This window comes from Netta rufina (genome assembly GCF_964035555.1).
Source record: "Netta rufina genome assembly, chromosome: 7".
Classification (NCBI taxonomy): domain Eukaryota; kingdom Metazoa; phylum Chordata; class Aves; order Anseriformes; family Anatidae; genus Netta; species Netta rufina.
In genome coordinates, this window is record NC_140130.1 from 32906061 (window position 1) to 32926263 (window position 20203).

A 20203-nucleotide genomic window follows, 5' to 3' on the forward strand; every position below is an offset into this window, starting at 1 on the left:
CCAGCCAGCGCTGTCCTAATAAACGTCTTTAGCAACCAGCAGTGCTCTTAGATTGGTCCAGGATAACTCTGACCAACCACAAGATATCCTGGAGGTGGAAGGGGTTAGCTACGGATATTAATTGGTAAATTGCCATGTGCTCCCAAACAAGCAATTTCTCAGTAATTATTTATGTAAAACAAACACTTTAGATGTAAAAAGATTTAACTTCTTGTTGTTTGATGTCGTAACTGGAAGGATAGCATTCATATGGTCAGTACGTTAAAGCCCTGAACTTGCAAATCCTCAAATGTGTGCCTTACTTCTAAGACATGGGAAAGGTTCCCTTTGATGTCTCTTGTGTGCAACGAGACACTTGGGTATTTCGAGTTAAATATGCACCTAGGTCTTTGCATGACTGCATTTTATTTTTATTTTCTTACCTATCATCAATTCCATGCAGCAATTATTCCTAGCAAAATGACTCTTTGTGCCCTGAGCCCTACCCAGATGATGAGGAACTCCAACATTCTTTCATGCTTTCTCCTTTGCATGTTTTGTTTTAAACATTACCCCACGGTATGAATTTTTCCCTTAATAATGTCAAGCCAGTTCAGATTGCCATCAAAAGAGATCAAGTAACCACAAAAGAAAACACACTTTCTTTTTTTTTTTTCCTGTATATAGGAAAAAAAAGTTTATAGCCACAGCTTGATGTTGTTCATAGTGAATGGGTTGTCTGAAAATACAGGCTCACTGCAGGTAATTATTGATTGTTAACGAATTTTAATGTAGATTGGGTTTTCCTAAGAGGGGAATTATCTTCAGCCTGTGGTGTCACTTCCCTGTAGTGTCATTCCCTTTAAAAAGAGTGGAAGATAATGGGGCTTTAAGAGGTCGTCTATTCCATCCTTCTGCCCTAAAGTAGGATCAACTGTGCTTAAGTCATTCCTGACAGATGTTTGTCTAACCACTAGCAGTGTCTTGCAAATAGCAAAAAATTAAAAGGAAGATGTAGGATATGTTCCTGATATGGATTTCCATGTTAACTTTATCAAGAGGAGAAACTTAAATGGAAATATCCAAACAGGTGATTGGAAATTAAAGCCTTTCGGTTCTAGGCTGTGGTCCTGAATAAAACATGGAGACAGGCTGAAGAAGCACAGGAGATGAGTGTGCATTACTTCATTCAGAAAGTGATAGTTTAGATTGCCCTCCAAGCATGTGCCAGCACTTTCATTTTAATTCTGTTCAGCATACATTACTCACAAGGCTGTCCAGACTCCTCCTTCATCTGCTCCCAAGTAAAACAAACAGGATTTCAGCATTACCATGCACCAGAAAAAGTGTTGTAGTTGCTTTGTAATGGTGAATAGCTTACTTCATAGGATTATTTTCTTCCCTTGAATCTGCAAAGTCATAAATCTGCTGTTACGACTCTTTAGAAAGTTGCTACCAGCTCAGCAGTAGACAATTCATGGTTTTAGCAACTGTATTACAGAAAACGTAACCACGTCAGGCTTGTCTGGAAGAGTTTCGTATTTGATAGCTGCAAATATAAGTGCAATGCAACAAAGAGGCCCTGTCTGTAAAGGTCTTAGAGGAATTTCCTAGAATAAAATCACTCAGCCTCCTGGGGGTTAGAGGGCTTCTTCCCCCCAGCCTGAACGCCGTGTCTCTGCCGGGAGCCTGCTTCCAGGTTGAAGGATCCTGGGCACCCAGCTGCTAATGAGCAGTTCAATCAATAAGAAGATGAACCTGCAAAATGAACAAGAAGCCAGAATGGCAATTGACTCCCACTTTTTCCATCCCCTCCCCAGTTCAGCTCTGTGGTTACTGCACCGTCTCCTCTAATTAAGCTTCCCGGAGTGCCAAATCAATGCCAGGTGATAAAGACTATTCCTTCTTTAGGGAAAGCCTCCTGGCATCTCCGGGTTGTTTGTTCAGGTCCCATCATGTCCCCCGTTGGCAGCGATCCAACAGATACCAAATATTGTTTTACCACCGGTGGTGTTCCCAGTGTCAGTAAGTTTCATACAGAGCGGTGTTTTCAGCGTGCTGGGAAAAAAATAAATCCTTTTGGCAAAACAATTTCAAAGAGTTTAAATAAAATATATTGGTGTTATAAATTAAGTGTATAAAGTGAGGTTAAGCATTGCTGGAACTTCATTAAACGGGAAATTAATTGTACATTACAGATATTTTTCCTGAGCTTTGAGGTTTACCCCAACGTAGGTAAATTTGAATAGCTCTTTAAAGGCTAGCTCATTTTCCATCCCAAGGATTCTGAAGAAGGATTTTTAGGATCACATTCAATTTTACATGCAGCCCTCTCGTGAAGAAGTTGCTTGTGGCATTGCCCAGCTCTCTGCATAAGGGGATACGCAGTGACCACAGCTGGAAGTGCATTTTGTGCAGCACAGCACAGCCCAAAAGCATGGGGCATCCCATTGCTTTGGATGGGAGGAGGCGGGCAGGCATTTTGTGCCAGGCAAATGCTCAAAAAAAACCCTCTTCTTCCTAGGTTCAGTGTTATGCTCAGTTGGCTCTATATTTCAGTGTCCTCTAAGGCAGTGAACATACATCCAGGCTCTTCAAGGGAGGCAAGGGGGAAACCAAGGTTAATCGATTATTCCATCGCCTGCAAACCTGGTGGTGGAAACTGAGGTCCCCGTGGTGTACGTGAAACATCATTTCCTCTGCAGCTACAGCATCCACGTCATCTCTGCTTCCATTTCTTGTATCTTTAGTGGGTGGGGAGGAGATCACAGGAACAAGATCTTGTATATACTGAAACCAAACACCGCAGTGAGATGACCTCACAGGGTGTGTTCGGCAGGGTGAGACCTTTGACCGGTTGGCCAGGATCAGCTGTGCTGGCTGGCTGGAGAAAACACACGACAGATGGGCCCTTAAACCTCCGTGACTCAATAAAAGCACGGCCACGCGACAGCACTCACAGCCTTGAGCTCTGTGCAACGTGGCCTCACAGAAAGGTTTTTCCTTTCTGCTTCTTGGCAGTGCTGGTGTTTCTTCTGGTGCTTTTGTCGCTTTTTTTCCCATATTGCTCCCTCAATATGTTAAGGGCAGGGGGAATATCTAGCTAATACAGGCTGAGGAAGGGTTAAAATGCATGTCATGAGCGTGGTAGCTGTTAGGAAGGACCGAGGTCACTTACTGCTGTACCAAGCATCACACACTGGGCCTGATGGTTTGGCTCCTGGCAGCAGGTTTTCGGCTTCTTGATGCATGTCCTGCATGGCTTCGAAACACCCATGGCATGAGTTGTTTTTATTCTTTGCTTCTTTTTCTCTGTTGACGTGAAACGAATAAACATTTCCATTGTTGGCAGCGTCAGTAATGAAGGCACCAGTAGCTCCAGCGCTGAAGATTTGCCCAATCCATATTCAAGCGTGGTGCCTGCAGAGGTGACAGCACAGAGCGGTGCCTTGCAAGACCATGGAGGACAAGCAGGCTGTGGTGTCCTGCAGCACACAGCAGAAGCAAGAGAGGGAAATCTGCCTACCCCGATGCCTTTAGCAGGCTCTTCTGAAAAAGATGTCGCAGCAGATCTTGCAAGCAGCAGCGACAAGTTCCCCACCTCAAGCTGCAATGAAGCTGTGCCACCACCAGGTCCAGTGAGTGACAACGAAGAGGGAATAGCCCTTGGCATATCTGAGGACACCGGCCCCGAATGTGACCCTACTGCACCTGCTTCTTTGAAAAGTAGTGAGGAGGATCCCAGAAACCCAAGCCTGCAGGCCAGCCCTCCTGCAGCAATGCGAGGAGTCACAGCAATGAATTTGAGTGAGGTAGGGGCGTTGGGGCAGAGTGAGCAGCTGGGTGATGTGAGGGCACCACATGGCAGCGCGTCCCCCCAGGGCAAAGGAGCAGGGGATTATTTTACTGCTCAGGAGGCCGAGCAGGAGCTGGGAGTTTTGGAAGTAGGTCAGGCGCAGGCTGTAATGCAGCAAGGTAGACAGAACACAGATGGTGGAGAGGGTCTGCTAATGAAAAAGGAAACCTTAATCCGAAATTATCCAGCAACAGGAGGCTCAGAGGGTGAAAAATTTGGAGCAATTGCAAGCGCTCAGAGTTTCGTTGTGAGGCCTGAGATCAGTGAGGTCTGCAGTACACAGAAGGGGGCTGTAAAAACTAGAAGGAAAGAGGCAAACCCAGCTCTGTCTGGGAGCCAGGGAGAGCAATCTGAAGCCTGTACTTCAGTGTCAGAGTTACCCCTTAATGCTCCAAATCTCTCCCTGGTACCAAAGCCAGAAGAACCTTTGAGGGAACATGTGCCTGGAAACGACTACCAAGATCTGATGAAAAGCGAGGCAACGAAAACAGCCTCTGAAAAAAATGAACCCGGTTTTGAAAGAGAGCTTCAAAAGGAGGATGAGCTTGTTAGTGCTGAGCACTTCAGTGCGCCTTTATCATTTAAGCAAGAGGAAGAGCAAAACTCAGCTGTCACAACTGAAAGCCAAAAAGACGAAGCCAGTAGCAATGAAATCATAAAAGCCGATGATGTGTCTAGAGAAAGCACCACGCTTTCTGAAGCAGAAACCACTATCAGTCCCACCAAGGAAATTTCCCGGGTAGATAAAAGATCATTACTGCAAGAATATGCATTAAGCACTTCTGTGAGCAGAGCCGTGGAGCTGAATCAAAAGGGAGCTGATGTGAGGGTATCGGGAGAGAAAAACAGAATGGGAGCAGAGGAGGCACACGTGGCAGCAACCAGTGCATTACCTGAAGGGCCCAGTGGGGCAGAAAGGCAACTGTTGAGCTCTCTTAGTAGCCACGAGCAGGATCTGCAAGACAATCCCAGGGAGTTTGGTCTCTGTGAAAAGACTTCAGCAGGCAACCCAAAGGAAGAAGCTGTGGGAAAGCCCCTGCAGTCAGGCAGTGCCTTGAAATCACCTGAAGACCACTCAGAGCCTCTGGGCTGTAGGCCTGAGCAAGCACTGAGCGAGGAGGAAGCAGCTGCCACAGATGACCCAGAGAACAAGGCCTCGCCACAGCGTCCGAGGGCAGGCTGCCCGCCGAGCACTGATTGCTCTCACGCTGGGACAGAAGAAAAAACTTTGGGCCAGCCAGGCTCTAATGGGGCTGAAGAGGTTTGTTTAGCTGGGGCACACAGTTCACCGCTCCTCCGCCCTGAGAACAATCGTGTTGTGCAGAGTAAGCAGGATGAGTCCTGGGAAGAGGCTTGTCCTAGAGGAGCCGCGTTAGAAACTGGGGACAAAACGGAGAGTCAAGGCAAGTCAGGGAGCTACGGCGACTCAGAAGAAAGCACTAAAACATCCAAATCAGTGCTTGAACATCAGGGCTTAAATGAATTGGCAGGGCCTGTGGGCTGCATTGCTGTTCAAATTGAGGAGGACCCACAAGTTTCAGAACAGCAGAGTGGTCACCTCAGCGACGTGCCTCGCAGCGATGCTTCATACAGCACAACCAGGGACAGCAAAGAGCATGAGGCTGCTGTTCAGCAGGAGAAAGACCACACTGCGGTGACGAGTTTTGTGGAGGACAAGGATTCGGCACTGAAAACTGAGCACAAGTCTGATACGTTGATGCAAGCTCAGCAGGAGCAAGGGGCTGCAGAAAGTCATGGAAATGTGCAGGTGGCTTGTGCTGGAGTTGGTAGGGCAGAGCTCACCCCTCGGCCAATTCAGGAGGAAGGAGTGGGTGAGACCAGTGGGGACAAGCACAGCTCTTCACTAACCCTAGAGTGCAGTGCTGGAGAACTGCAGCAAAACACAGATGTTCCAGTTGATCTTCCCCACGTGGAGCAGACGGAGAAGTCGGTGAGTGCTGGTGACAGAGACCAGGCTTCGAGTGCAGGACACAAGCAGCAGACACACCAAAGCAATCCGACAGGTGTCGCAAGAGCAGATGATCAGGAGCACACAGAAAGACCTCTAAAACCTGAGCCGGAACCAAAGCACCACAGCCACGTACCAGAAATGCCTCTAAGCATTTCCGACAACCTTAATGAAGAATCTGCTGTGCCACGTCCAGCACCAGCCCAGAGCGACTCTGGCACGGCAGCAGAAGAGGACGAGGCTGGAAGTAGTGCCGGGCTGCCAGAGGATGCGTGCAGCCGTGAACACCTGCCAAACATTGCTGGTGTGACCGTGCTTCATTTGCAAGATTGCAACGAGCAAAACAAAACCAATCTCGAGGCAGAAGAAAACTGCTGCAGTAAGCAAAACCCAGACAAGCTCAAGCAGGGCAGTAATTCTTTGATCTCAGCTAGGCAGCATGAAGAAGCATGTCAGAGCGAGACGTTTGCTGAAGAATCTGACAAGAGTGAGCAGCCAGTCAGCGTGTGCAGGATAAAAGACAGCACTGGTGCAAGCCGTGCTTCTGCTGTAAATGCTCTTCCAAAGACGCAGAATTCAGCAAGTGCCACCAACACAGCCCAGACTTTGCCAAGTGCTCCTGAAATAGCATGTATTTCTGATAATTTTGATGAAAACGATCCTCAAATATCTAGCCCAGAAACTCAAGAGAAGCTGTTATTAGTGGCAAAAAGCTCAGGAGGGACCGAGGGTCTGGCTGCCAATGGGGGACTCGGACAGACAGATGGAAACACGCAGCTAAGTTGTGAGGACAGTGCTGCTATCCACGAAACAAGCGATGTGCAAAGCGATAAAAGTCCAGGGGCAGAAGGATGTCTCTCCCTGTTAGAGGCTCACGGGGAAGCAGTTCCCACTGATAAGCCTTATAAACCCAGCTGCATTCAACCGGCACCAGAGGAGCCTGGGTTTTGCCAAGCTGATTTTCCAGCCCCCCCTCCGCTGACCTCCGCGGTCAGTCATCCCAGCCAGCAAGCTGGAAGCAGGGCGAACAATGGCACTGGGGGGGAATTACTAAATAATGAGCTGGGAGCTGTAGCGTGCCAGAACGTCTTAGAAAGCAACTCCAGCTCGCAGATGGCTGCAGGTTCTCAGGTGTCCGTGCATTCAGGTCCCTCACCTGGGGTAAGCACAGGTAAAAGAGCCGACTCAGAGCCCAGCTCTGCAGGGGGCAGGCACGACAGCGACAAAGATGTTCCAAACCCAAGTTTTCAGGGAGAAGGAGAGAGGAGTTTAACCCTGCCGGAGGCTTTAAGCGTGGGGCAGAGTTCCGGAAACTTATCCCAGTTTAATTCGGAGAAGCTGAAGAAAGAGCTATCGGCAATTAAATCCAAAGAAACAAAAGGTGATGTAAACTTCAAAGCGCAGCAGAGTGACAGTTCAGCAGAGGCTCTGTTAGCTCTCCCTGCTGCAGAAGGGAAGCTGCTGAGCCTTTCATCTGTTGGTAAACAAGGCGGCTGTAATGAGCAAATCGCACCCGGCATCTGCGTAGATGACAAGTGCAGTGTGATCTTAGAGAAGCCTGGGAATTTAGAAAAAATGGAAGAGGTATTAAAAGAGAATAGCAGCGCAACCAGGGCAGAGATCAGTACTTCCAGGCAGTCTGCGGAGAAGGAGCATGAGCTTCTGACTCCCAGCTCTCTGGGCATCGGCTCCAGCCTCCCGGCCTTCAGGGAGCACATCAGCCAGATATTTAAGAAAACAGTCCACAGCACGCTGAGCGCTGAATTACCCCAGCTTGCACCTGAAAACCATGCGGGCTTCAAGCAGAGCACAGTGGCTGAGGGTCCGGTGCAGCCGAGCAGCGCTGAGAACTTTTCTGCATCGGTCGAGGGGGGCAAAGCAGCTCCTGAGGGCACCTCAGGAGCACAGGGGCCAGAGCTGCCTTTAGCTGCTGAGCCTTCCTGTGCTGCTCCTGCACCTCTGCGACCAGAAAATGCAGTGCCACCAGCCAGTCTCCGGGACGCTGAGGAAAGCAGGCAGCCTGCTGGTTGCTTAGAAATGCTCCTGAGGTCGGAGGGCTCTGCAGCTGCTGAACGCTGTCTGGAAAACCTGCAGAAGGCGAACGGAAACGCTGAGCACCCCGAGAGCAGCGAGATGGAAAGGAAGGCAGGCGTGTGTGCTAGGGGTGTTGATCCTGAATCGCTAATGAGCTTGGAGAGAAAGAAGCAAGGCCTGGCTTCATCTGACGGGGCAGCAGCTGAGAACTTCCCTGCGTGTTCTGACAGGGAGCCACAACCCAGCGGAGCTGGGATCTCTGCAGGCAGCACGCAGGAGGGTGACTTCGGCGATGCTGCTACCGCAGAGGAAAATAACTTAATTACAGAGGGTACTTCACAGCCGGCTTCATCTGAAGAGGATGTAAGTTGTCAGCCCAAACACTGCCAGGATCCTGAGCCAAATGAAGAGGGGAAAACTGAGTACAGTGGTCCAGACACTGCCAAGAGCATCTCTGATGTGGCAGCTTCAGCGCTTGTTCCGGGAGGATCTTACAGTTGTGAAAAACTGCCAGACAACTTTAACGTGTTACCTGGGGAAAATCAGGAGACACGTGCTCATGGCAATCTTGTGCATGACATTAGGTCTCAGAGTGACACAGAGATGATACAGGATGAGCCAGGGAATGGGAAATGCCTGGAAACATCAGCAAGTACGCAAGATCCACAGCAGAAAAATAAAGGGGCCATGCATGGGTTAATGGATTACTTAAAAAATGAAGCCAGCCAGAATGGTTGCTTGCAAAATGACTCTCAGCTAGAATCTGGCACTATGACTGAGGGCGATGTACAAGAAAGCAGTAGCACAGTGCTAAGCACGGCAAAGACAGGTAACGAAAAAGCTGGAGACATCCCTGAAACAGGTACTGCGAGGATGTTAGTCACCGGCGAGGGTGGCTTAGCTTTAAACTCAAGGACTGGAGAGCTGCAGACAGAGCTGTGCAAAAATCCCTCTGCACCCATCGCTGGGATGGAGCAGGGCGAGTGCTCTGAGCGTGCAGACCCCTCAGGTGCTGCAAATCAGCCGGGCAGGATGAATTCAGAGCATGAAGGCTCGCCTCAGGATGCCACAAGAAAGCTATCCCCGCTTGCATTTATGGAGCCTACGACACTTGACCTCAGCAAACTTCCAGACGTGGCTGTGGCAGGACTGCCTACTGAAAGGTATTTACTCTAAATTGCTATGTGGAACGGTTGTCAGGACCCTGGGGCTCAACGGGGATACAATTTTCAAGGCGGCTGCGCATTGTCTGGGAGGGCAGGGCAGTTACTCTGCTCTCGAATTTCTTTTTAATTCCTCTTGTGTTTAAATGGGGACTAAGTGGGAGAAATTTGAAGTAACGTCTAGGGTCTGGGTGTCCTAAAACCCGAGGAGTGTAATCCTTAACTGTCCCACTTGCTGTTCCAGTTTCCTACACTTGTCCGTGCGGATTTGTTTGTGCTTCCCAGCATTCACATCTCGTAGCCTAAAGTTAGGCAACCAAACAGCACTTCCTAGCCTGAAGTTAGTAGGCTTCTGCCTAAGCGTTGGTGACCCAGTTCCATCAGACCTGCAGCCTTCACAAGGCGGGCTGCAGCACTTAAAAACAAGCCTCCAGCATAACCCAATTACTCACAGTTAGTTGTCTGGGCCTCCCTCTTATCCTCCCGCATGTTATAATGGCACTGACAGCGCCTTTGATCACTGTATTATTCAGTGTTTCTAATGACATGATGTTGTTTCAGATGTGAATTTGTAGCTGGGACTCACGGAGTCTAGGAATTGTTGCTTTTTTATTATTATTTTTCAAAACCTAGCAGAAATGAGAAAGGCTTTCCTTGTGGGAGCTTCTACTTTGCTGCCTGCGTTCCCAGTTTGATGTGCAGTTAATTCAAAAGAATTATGAGTTAGGATCAGTGCTTTGCTGCTATCTGCTTTCTTTGTAACCCCAGAAAGTTTCCTGGACGCTGTCCCCCTCTCCTTCATCAGCTCGTCTTACCAACAAAACGTAGGGCTACAAGTGCTGGAGTCTGGCCTGTACGACTTTCTCTTTAAGGCTCTACCCATGAAGTGACAATGAAATTAGAGCCTGGTGTTCGTCTCCAGTTCCCTTTTTCTCTTTGTGTTTCCCTTTACGGGCATCTTCGTGGTCCCACAGCCTTGCCATGACCACGGTGGTGGTGGTTGTGGTGGCCTGGTTCAGAGGCCTCCGAGGCTCCAGGCTCTGCGCATGTGTGTGCAGCAGGGCGGGTGTCACACTTTAAATAAATACCTGTGGTGAGCAGGGCAGGGCTCTCGGAACAGCTGCTGGCAATTTGTGGAGTGGTTGCTTCATACTTGCATATGTGTCAGGAATTCACGCTCACCTGCTTCAGCAGCGGGCGGGTTTGTGCCGACAGGCGGCTGCGACGGCGGGGCCGCGCTCGCACCGAGCGGGCAGGCACGGGCAGGAGGTAGGGAGGGGGCTCTGCTTTTGGCCAGGCTCGTTTCTGAGAGGGACCTGAGTTTGTTGTGTGGGTGAGAAGCAGAAGAGATGAGCTGGGCTGGCTGGTCGCTCTTCAGAGGGTTGGACACGCTGGCCGGTCGGCTTTTCCTCGGAGCTCGAAGTTGGGTTTGTGTCGTTGAGCTTCAGGCTGTGCTGGGCGTTGCGTGTGCTCTGGTCACGGCCGTCTGTTTGTCCCAGAGCGGTCTCCAGGTGCTGATTGCCCTCTGGTTGCTCTGGTTGTGTGAACTATGGTGGCTGTGCATAAAGCTGCGTGCTTTTTGAGGAGCTTGGTGTGGGAATTTGGGCCTGATGGTTGAAGTCCAGAGATAAAGACTCCTTACACACTCCTCAAAAATCACCACAAAACAGAAGTATGTTGTATTTAGGAGAAATAAATGCTATGTTCTGAATTACTTCAGCACCAGCTTTTCCCCACCTCCTCTGCCTCTGAGTAGCTCCACCTCTTACGAGATCCCATCTGTTGAAACCCCCCTGAATGGCTGGAAGGGCAAAGTTGTGGTCAGGACATCCAGTCCTTGCTAGGATTTCTTTCTGTGGAGGAATTACTTCTCCTTCAGCTGTGGCACGGGGCAGGAGGGTGCCCTTGTGATGAGCAGGACATCCAGGAGCAGCGGGATCCGACGTGATCCCTGCCCCGCCACCTGAAGGAGTGGGACAGTGGTCAACAAAAAAAAACTTTTGTGTTCTGAGGCAATAGCACGGCACCAGTAACTTCCCTGCAAATCTTCAGTGGAAAAGGAAAGTTATTTTTGGAAAGGAGGCTGTGGCAGAAGCAGCAGCCCCACTTTCCTCTGGAAGTATGCTTACTGTTGGGCGTCTGGCTGCTTCATTTCTTTGTCCGAGTTTTACTCAGAAAAGAAGAGAACTTGAGGGTTTTTTACTCCATACTTCTTCATTTCTTTATAAGGAGGAAAAGGAGACTTGTGTATGTCCATTTTGTGTGTGTCCAGGGAGTCCTTCTACCTTACGCCACCAAAATGCTTCAGTTTGCCTCATGGGGCACGGGAGATGTTGAGCAGAGCACAGATCAAAATAGCAAATGATATCAAAATTTTGAGGTGTTTAGAGATGGTGTGGAGTTTCCTGATAACTTTCTGTAATTCTACTGGCTGGTACACGCCAAGTGCGATCGTCTCTTGGAAAAGGTGCCAAGGGAGCTTTTTGAGGCAGAGATTTTGTCATTCCTGGCATGCATTTGTGAGGCGTGGAAAACAGAGGGCGTCAGTGGCTGACCCGGTGGTGTGGCAAAGCTCGGCTCCTTTACAGCCGCTGGGTGCTCTGGGGCTGTGGAGATGCTTGTGGACCTGGCTTGGGGCTGGGAGTTCAGCCTCAGCCATAAAATACCCACCTTAAAGGGTGAGGGGACTGAGGCACCACAGCACATCAGGGCCTTCCCCAGCTGTAGCACTGTACCATGGGCCCTGTCCTACCGCTGCCGATGTTTTTTGGAAAATCGAGAGTTGTGCTGCACTGACTGACATCACCAATGGATATAAACAGTGCTCTCATATGGAAAGTGCATTGCAGCAATTGGCATCCGCAAAGCTACTGGAAAAACGCCGTGTCCTACGCGGAGGTCAGGCACGATCGCTAAAGTTGGTCCAGACATATTTTGGGATCGTCTTTATGCTTTCTTTTTGCCATCAAAAATTGGCAAGTTCGATTGTACAAAAGGAACGTTCACTCCTTCCTAAATACTGACTTGGTCTTTTTTGTCTGCATAACAAATACAGTGCTAAATATTTTAGCAGTCCTGCTGGATGAGGTACCAGGAATGTAGAGCTGCTTTTCAGATCAGTCAAGTGGGTTTTGAGCGCTAACACTTCGGGCCATTAGCATCCAAAAACAGGATTTGGGGATTTAAAAGGAAACTTATCAAAACAGTGGTTATATGCATTTTTTTTTTTAATTTTTTTTTAAATTCAAAATTAGCTTACCTGTGCAGCCTGTCAGGATCAGAAAAGAAAGGTGAAAAATAGCTGCAGGTGATTTACACCTGAATGACATGCACAAAGTTAAACAGTCTGTCTCTCTCTCCTCACCTTCTTCATGACATCTTTGCATCTGAATTCTCTCTCGGTGTTTTTCCCATCTCACTGTCCCTGTTATCCCCGGAAGGGGTAACTGGTAGCACCATGATGGCTTTTTGAGATGGAAGGAGCTCGGCCTGCAGTCCCTGGCTGGCTGGTGAGCTCTGTGGGAATTCTGTCTGTGTGAAGACTGCAGGGTTGAGCCTGTGATACGTAATTTTGGGACTTTTCTATTAGTGGAAGAATAAAATTAAGATGATTTTGCTTTTACCCAACTGACATCCCATATTTCTTTCTAAGAAATCAAAGGGAGTTCTGCCAGATGCCATTTAGCAGATGCCATTGACCTAATTGAGTGGTGCTTTAGGCAGTGGCTAAATCAGTGTAAAGTATTTATAAAATGCTGATCTGACAGAATGCCCTGTTGTACTGAAAGCACATGCCAGTGGAAAACAAGGTATGAGACACATTGCTGTGTTGCTTTTACTATTATTTTTTTATTATTATTTATCTCTTCCTCTGCTGAAGTACAGAAGTAAATCATCCCTGGTCTTGCTGAATTGCAGATACATCTTTACACAGAAAACATTGTTAAACACTCGAGAACCTTGGTCACACGTTTGTTAGGTATGTATTGACACGGCTGATAGAGGAGCTGCTGTTTTTCCAACATCCTTCAGTGCTTCTCAAGAAATTACATTTATTCAGTCAAATACAGGGATTTGCTAAAGAAGTCTGGCAAGGATACTGTGAGATTTTGTCCAGTGTCTGGACAGGCAGTTTAGTATCATTCTTTTCTCATTAAGTTAAAAATTACTTTCTGATTATTATTTTTTTTTATTTTGACTGGCTTTCAACTTTGCTTCTTCCAAGTAAGCCACCTATTTCCCCAAATTGTTTTTGAGTCCCCTACATACATGTATTCCTGTATTTTCTGTATTCCAACTCTTATCTTCTGGCTTCCTGCAGAGCTGGATGCCATGCAGAAAGCCCCACTGTCCCTGTTTCTAATAGAATATGCAAAGTAGGATTAGTCCCAGCTTTGAACCCTGCGGAGGGCAGCTCTGAGAATAGCAATTACAGACACAGGCATATTCTCCATGACTTGGATGTGGCTTCCTTCCAGTTTTTCTGCATCTTGGCATGCTTGCATTGCACTAGTGCTTCCTAACAGACTTCTCTGGAGCCTTGTCTGAAGAGCCAGAGCTCCTAGTACTTCTCTTATCCTTTGCTTTCTGTTTTTCCTTCTATCTTTTTTTTCCCCCAACTTGAGCAAAGGCCACATTCTCTGCCCTTTTTTGAGAGCTCCTCTAGGTAAAATGCTTTTTGAACAAGAAAAGGTCAAGTGTGCAAAGTGCTGAGAGTTAGATTCTCAAAATGAACGAGGCGAGCAGCCTTCTGCAGTCTTTGTTCCCAAATCTAAATGGCCACAGGTAGCAGTTGTCTGTTGCTGTCATGATCTAGCAAAGACATTAAAGTTGGCTTTAGGCGATGTGTGCTTTAGGGGCTAATACTCAACATGCCTGTAGATAGGCTCAGTAAGTAACGTGAGAGTTTAAAATGCAAGTGTTGGTGTCTTAGCAGTATGTGTCTGAGTATGTGGGAGCTCACCTGTATCACTAATAGCAGGAGGGACTTACCTAGGTTTTGTTATGCCTTAGCATTTCACAGAACCATCTAGGTTGGAAGAGACCTCCGAGATCACCCAGTCCAACCTCTGACCTAACACTAACCAGTCCTCCACTAAACCATATCACTGAGCTCTAAATCTAAACATCTTTTAAAGACCTCCAGGGATGGTGACTCAACCACTTCCCTGGACAGCCCGTTCCAATGCCTAATTTGGGTACTCTGTAAGAAAATCCCATGCTTTCTGGATCTGTTTGCACTCTGTTCATCTACATGGACCTCAACCAGTATCTTGCAGGTTAATTCTTGTAGTGGAGTCCCCTTAGCCTTGAAGAGCCTCTTTTTCTCAAATCGTAGTAAGTGGAGAGATTTTAATTGCTCCAATCAAAGGCTTAATTGTTCCAGGCTCTCAGGTCCACCTGAAATGCTGAGTGGCATCATCTGGTGCTGTTGTCATGGTCCGGCCCCATTCCCTTGTGTGAATCTCGCTCTCGCTGCTGAAAGGTGCCTGGGCTCTGCTCCCTGGTAAGAGTTTTCTGGGGAGCTCTTCTGGCTTTGCCCAGGCCAAACCCATCCCCTTCCCTGGTCAAAGAGGGGTATCAGTAGGGTTTGGCTCCAACATATCAGGCAAGGGAGGAAGCTGCCGTGTGGTCCTGTGATCCTTTGTCACCCAGACCCTCCCACACGCGCTGTACTGCCATCAGTCACTTAAACAAGGGGGATATCTGGTTGTTTCAGCTTATAAAAACCAAATTAGGAGAATAGGCTGCATGTAGACAAGCAGGATTTAAGCACTCTGCTGGCCTCAACCAACCGGTGTTCTCCAGCCTCAAACCTGGCCTCTTGGCCTTTCCGTGTAAACGATGCCCTGAAAAACTCCGAGCACTTGCTTCATGAGACCGAGACTCATCAAACTTCTATTTTATTCCTTCAGCCCGTTGTTTTTTCCATAGCTCCTTTGGCTAATGAAACACGAGCAGTGTAATCAATGCCACTTTTTTTTTTTTTTTTTTTTTTTTTAAAAGGCACTCAAGAGCTTATGTAAAATCTTTGGAATTTGTTAGCATGATAACATTGTTATGCTCTCCTGGCTGATAGAAATATCAAAGCCAGCTAAGAATAGCTGCAGCAGGCAGAGAAGAATGGATTTGCTTGCTGGAATGCAAGCAAAAACTATGCATGCATTGCTCGGTTTCTAACAACTACGGGAAAAAATTTAGCTGTCATGAAAATAAGTGGAGACTAAAAGCTCTAAAAGCTCCCTCCTCCCTTTCTTAACAGTGTCATTAAATGAGTCAAAATAGAGTTGGTTTGTGCTGAATATTTGAAAGTCTCCAGGATTTTCCACATCCACTTTTTTCTTTTTTTGGACACAAAGCTCCTGTTGCAATCAGCATTTTCCAAACCTTGTTTTTCTGATAGAAACTCCAAATAAACCTGGTCTGCTAGAAAAGCTATCGCTGGAATTTCTGAGGCTCTAAGATTTAGGCCTAGGAGTTAATATTTTTTTTTAAATCACTTGTTTATTTGGAAATTACCAAAAACCCAGTTTCCTATCACTTTGATCCTCCAGAATGTAATGATTTAAGGCTTAACTTTTTTTTAGTTTTTTCAAGGCAGAAGCTGAAGGTGAAGGGCTGGGAGACAGCCATCTCAAAGCCTTGCCAATAAAAACTGCTGGGAATTGCACAGCCTCATTTCCAACCGCCACAAATGATGTTGTGGGCAATTTGTATGCGAACAGCAGTGGAAAGAAAAATTTCAGGTGTTTGGTACAGAAGTGGCTTGGGTCTCTAAGCCAAGCTGCTCTGCAACTAATTGATTCTGTGGTTTTGCAGAGGGTACAACTCTGAACCCCTGGCTAGGAAATGGAGAAGAGAAATTCCTCTTTAATTTTAAACAAATTTAAGTGCATTTATACGGTTTTCCTTCTTGGAAATGGCCTTGAAAACAGGCACTAAGTTTTCACCAAGAAAAATGTAAAATTCCCCTCCACTTTCTTAATGATCAGTCACACATGACAGCCTCATTACTCAGGACAAACACACATGGTGCTGTTTTGCAAGTTTATCACCAATATCATAGTATTTGGCTTTGCTTGTAGACTGGTGACAGTCTTAATCCCAACTTTAAGGGATGGAGGCTGGAGAAGAAAGCATCTTGTTCTCGTGCCTACTGGGAGAAGCTTGTCAGTCTGATGTGAGTCCATCCTGTACTCCTAGAACCAGAAGGCAAATTTAAAAGAAAAACTGCATTTTAAAGATTTATTTATCGTAACATTCTTTTCAAACCAGTTTCATGTCCTTTCATGGTGTTTTGTTGGTTTGTTTTGTTTTTCTTTTTTTTTCCTTGAGGGCTGACTCATTTCCCACCCCCCGCTTTGAGTGCTTTGGTTTGGCAGAAGGGAAGTGGTTCGGGGAAAATCTCTCTGACTGAATCCTCAGGGGGGAGACACCGTGGGTCACCGCTCCCACTCGTGTCCATCGCAGGCTCCCACCAGGTGTCCACCTGCAGCCTTGCAGCACATTGACCGCTTGGCAGGCCTCCTGGTGATGACAGCTTTACCTTTATGACACTCCTCGAGTTGAAGTCCAGATTTCTAAAAACGCAACCTAAAAGGGTGTTCTGACATCCAGCGCTTCTGGAAGTGCCAGACTTGAGTCTGATTTGGAGCAGCGAGGAACGAGGGAAGCATGGATGAAGGACAGACATGCCTGTTGTGCTCATTGTATTTTTGAAGAGCTCACCTCAACAGCACGTTCATCTTCTCCTCCTACCTGTGAGATCTTCTCCAGCTCAGTCTCCCTCTCTCCTTGATCTCAGGGCTCTCCCAGCCAGCCCCAGCCTGTAATCACCTCCCACCAGCTAGGAGGTTGCTCCCCAGCTTGCTCCCTCTCCCCTCCCCTAAGCCCCCTATTAAGGCAGATCAATTAATTCTCACAGGAGAAGCAGGTAATTGAGCACACCTTGGCTCCCTGCTCCTGCAGGTGCTGCCTATCAGTTTGTCTGCATTTCAGTGGTGTGGATGTGCCCACGCAGGAGGCACCAGCAGGAAAATTGGAAAGATTTTGTGGCTGAGGTAGGATGAGAGGGGAAGGGCTCCTGGTGCGCCCAGAGACTGATGAATGCACAGGGAGGGCATGTTATTTGAGCAAAGTGACCATTTAATTCCAGAATTGCTAAATTTGGTTTTGTTAGCAGGAACTTAGCTACTCCGTGTCCACAGTCTGTGCCAGACTATGAAGAAAATCAATGTTTATTTTAATGAACCTCATTCTCTCCGGAGTCTCCCTCCCCCTCAGGGCTGCTATACCTGCAGAAGCCATTTGTGAAATGGTTTCCAGATGACAAAAGGGCTTAGTTCCCCCTCAAACGAGAGAGGGTGGCCGAGTGCCTGTACCTGTATCAGAAATCCCAGTCACTTTTTCCATCCCTGGTTTCCTGCTGCTTGGGAGGCAGAGAGCTGCTCTCCCCAAACCCAGCCCGTGCTTGGCCCTCCTTCTCGCTGTCCTGGCTCCTGATGGCAGCAGCTGGCCCCTGTGTGCTCACAGCCCTGGCGATGTGGGATATTTTGTGGGATTTTCAGCTTTTTGTGCCCATTGAGGTGTCTGTTCAGCTCTCTGGGGGTCACTCGGTGTGTCGCTCCGTTTCCCATACAGGTGTGTGAGTGGTGTGATGGGGCAGCGAGCTCACCTAGGGACAGTCCTTATCAGTTTGGGGGTACTAAGTGGAAGGAATGTGAACGTGCTCCTGTGATACACCATTTGGACAAAATCCATTCTCTCCTTTAGCTCAGAAAATTGAACAAGAAGAAATAGTTTATGGTGCAGGGGGCACATCAAGTCAGCCCCCAAACCCTGACTGGGCTGAAATCGGTCTCTGTAGCACCAGCATTTTCCCTGAGCTCTTGGCACAGGGTAAACCAGGAGCCCATCAGCAGCCCGGCTGTGGGATTGGCACCGCAGATATTTAGCCTGGCGTGGCGTGGCGTGCCACAGCCCTGATACCCATCTCCCCGGGCAGAGACTCAATGTGCAACACAGGGGTGCGGGCAGAGGCTTCATTAGCCAGGCAGCCGGTCTTTTGTTGCGATAAACCCATCGCAAACCCAAGAGATTAATCAGGGCCCATGCTCCTACAGTGCGAGTTCAGGAGATGGGCTCAAACCCAAGAATTTGAGCGCGATAGGAGGGTTGGGAAGAAGTTGCTAAAAAGTTACAGGAAAAACTTGTGGAAGCCGAGCCGGCCGCCGTCCATGAGCCTTCCTATGCGCTTCCCTTATTCCATTTTTCTTCTTTTTTTTTTTTTTTTTTTTCACGGGCCCGGCCCCTGTGCGGGATCCTCCTGGGAGGAGCCGGGGCCGTGCCGGGCCGGGCTGTGCCGAGCCGGGGCTGTGGCGAAGGGGCCGGCGGGGGCGATGCGGCGCCCGCCCCCCGGCGCTGGGCTCGCTCTGCGGCTGCCCGGGGCGGGCCGGGGGAGCCGGGCGGAGCGGGGCCGGGCCCGGGCTGCTCCCCGACAGCAGGGGATGGAGGAGGGCGGCGGAGCCCGGGGCTGTTCGTGCTGCTGCTGCTGCTCGGCCGTGGTAAGCAGCTGCCGGGGAGGGAGGGAGGGAGAGTGGATGGGGAGGCGGCGGGCAGGGCTCCCGCGGGCGTCTCGGGAGGAGAAGTTGGGTGCCGCGTCGGGATTTCCAGCAGCGCTGCCCAAACGCCTCGTTCCCGGAGTTTGCTCCCTCGCCCCGTGCCCCGACGGCCCCACAGGGTCACCCGTGGTGAGGTGGGGGCCCTACCGGGTGCCCCCGGGTGATGGGGTCCGCTCGGCACCCGGCTCTGAGATCTCACATGCTGGGCACAGCCTCTCACGAGCCCCTTTACAGCAAGGATTTGACCCAAATCCCCACCATGTGCCAGCTTCACCTCCTGGGTGCCGCACCGAGGCCCCTCGGTGCAAATACCGGGGCTGCCGTGAACCTCTCACGCTGTGGTTTCCCCTTCGGAGCACGTAAGAAACCGGAGAGATTCGCTCCAAAGTCGCGAAGTCGAAAGCATAAGCGAGTCTTTGTGGGGTTTACAAAAGGCAGGCAGTGTGTTTAAACTCCGACTTCAGGCTGGGGGTCTGCTTGCCTGCTCCAGCAGAGCCCTGGCTGTGCCCACGTGCGAACAACTGGGGCCCTGCGCTCGCTGCTGCTCGGCGCTGGGAAAGCTGCCGTGGTGTGGGGGCATCGCTCGGGTGGATGGATGTCCCCTGACTTCATTAAGAAGTAAAACTGGGCTTCTTGTTTTAATCTGAGCATCTCCTGCTTTTCCGAATTCATGTTAGATCTTAAATTATCTCAGAAGTCGGGGGGGAAGGAGCGATGGGTTGTCTGCTGCTTGTTTTTAATCCTGTGCCGGCAGTTTATGTGGCACTCCTGAGCAAGGTTAGTTTTACTTAGATGCCAGGGAGGTTGATTTTTAATTTAAGAAAGAACTTCTTACCTCCTGATCTGCTAAATCTAGCAACAGGAGTCCCAATAATCACAAAAATACTTTTAAAGAGCATAAACGCCAAAGGTGCTTAGAGTTACTAGAGCAGTTTGTTGGATTTTCCCCATGTGAAGTTTACTTCAAAGAATGTGGCAAATGTGTGAGATAAACTACAAAATTAAGAGAGGGAAAAAGTGAACATTATGAAAGAATTACTTAAAATGGAAGAAATTTTACAAGGTAGAATGTGTTCTTGTATGTGAACTGATGCAGGTGCCACTAGATTTTGTTTTCTTTGGAAATAATTGCAGTGTAAGAACTCAGAAATAGCAAATCCTTTCAATGCTTTTCTGCAATTGATTAATCGATTGCAGAAGTGTAAACAGAGGCTCAAAAATTGGCTATTGGGCCTGAGTTATTGTCAGGACAAGTACAAAACGTTGAGGATTTTGTCTATCAGCCCTGTTCTACCCTGGTGAGCAACATCTTGTTTCCTGAGGAAAATGAAATAGCGGGTGATGAGGATGCTGAGAACTCAATCCTCCCTGGGGGTGTTTTATGCTGTTTTCCAGAGATTTCTGGAGGAAGAGCGGGATCTATAAATTTTCCTGTTATCTCATTAAAAGCAACCAAATGTTTGGGACTGGGAGATGGCAGGGCTTGAAATGCTTATGGGTTTCCCTCGGAGTAAACTTGGAGCTGTTGTTGTTGACTGTTCAAAGGGAGCCACATCCAGCTCCTGATTGGAAAAACATGGAC

General features: G+C 48.5%; 1 protein-coding gene across 14 annotated transcripts in view; it reads left to right on the forward strand.

The window, feature by feature from the left end:
- TACC2 (transforming acidic coiled-coil containing protein 2) overlaps positions 1 to 20203 on the forward strand; it is a 124311-nt gene that overhangs the window by 30858 nt on the left and 73250 nt on the right. For all 14 annotated transcript variants that reach the window (XM_084290092.1, XM_084290086.1, XM_084290091.1 and 11 more), the window contains one exon: positions 3332 to 9001. In XM_084290092.1, the coding sequence (XP_084146218.1) occupies positions 3332 to 9001 (5670 nt within the window). The remainder of the gene's footprint in view (positions 1 to 3331; positions 9002 to 20203) is intronic.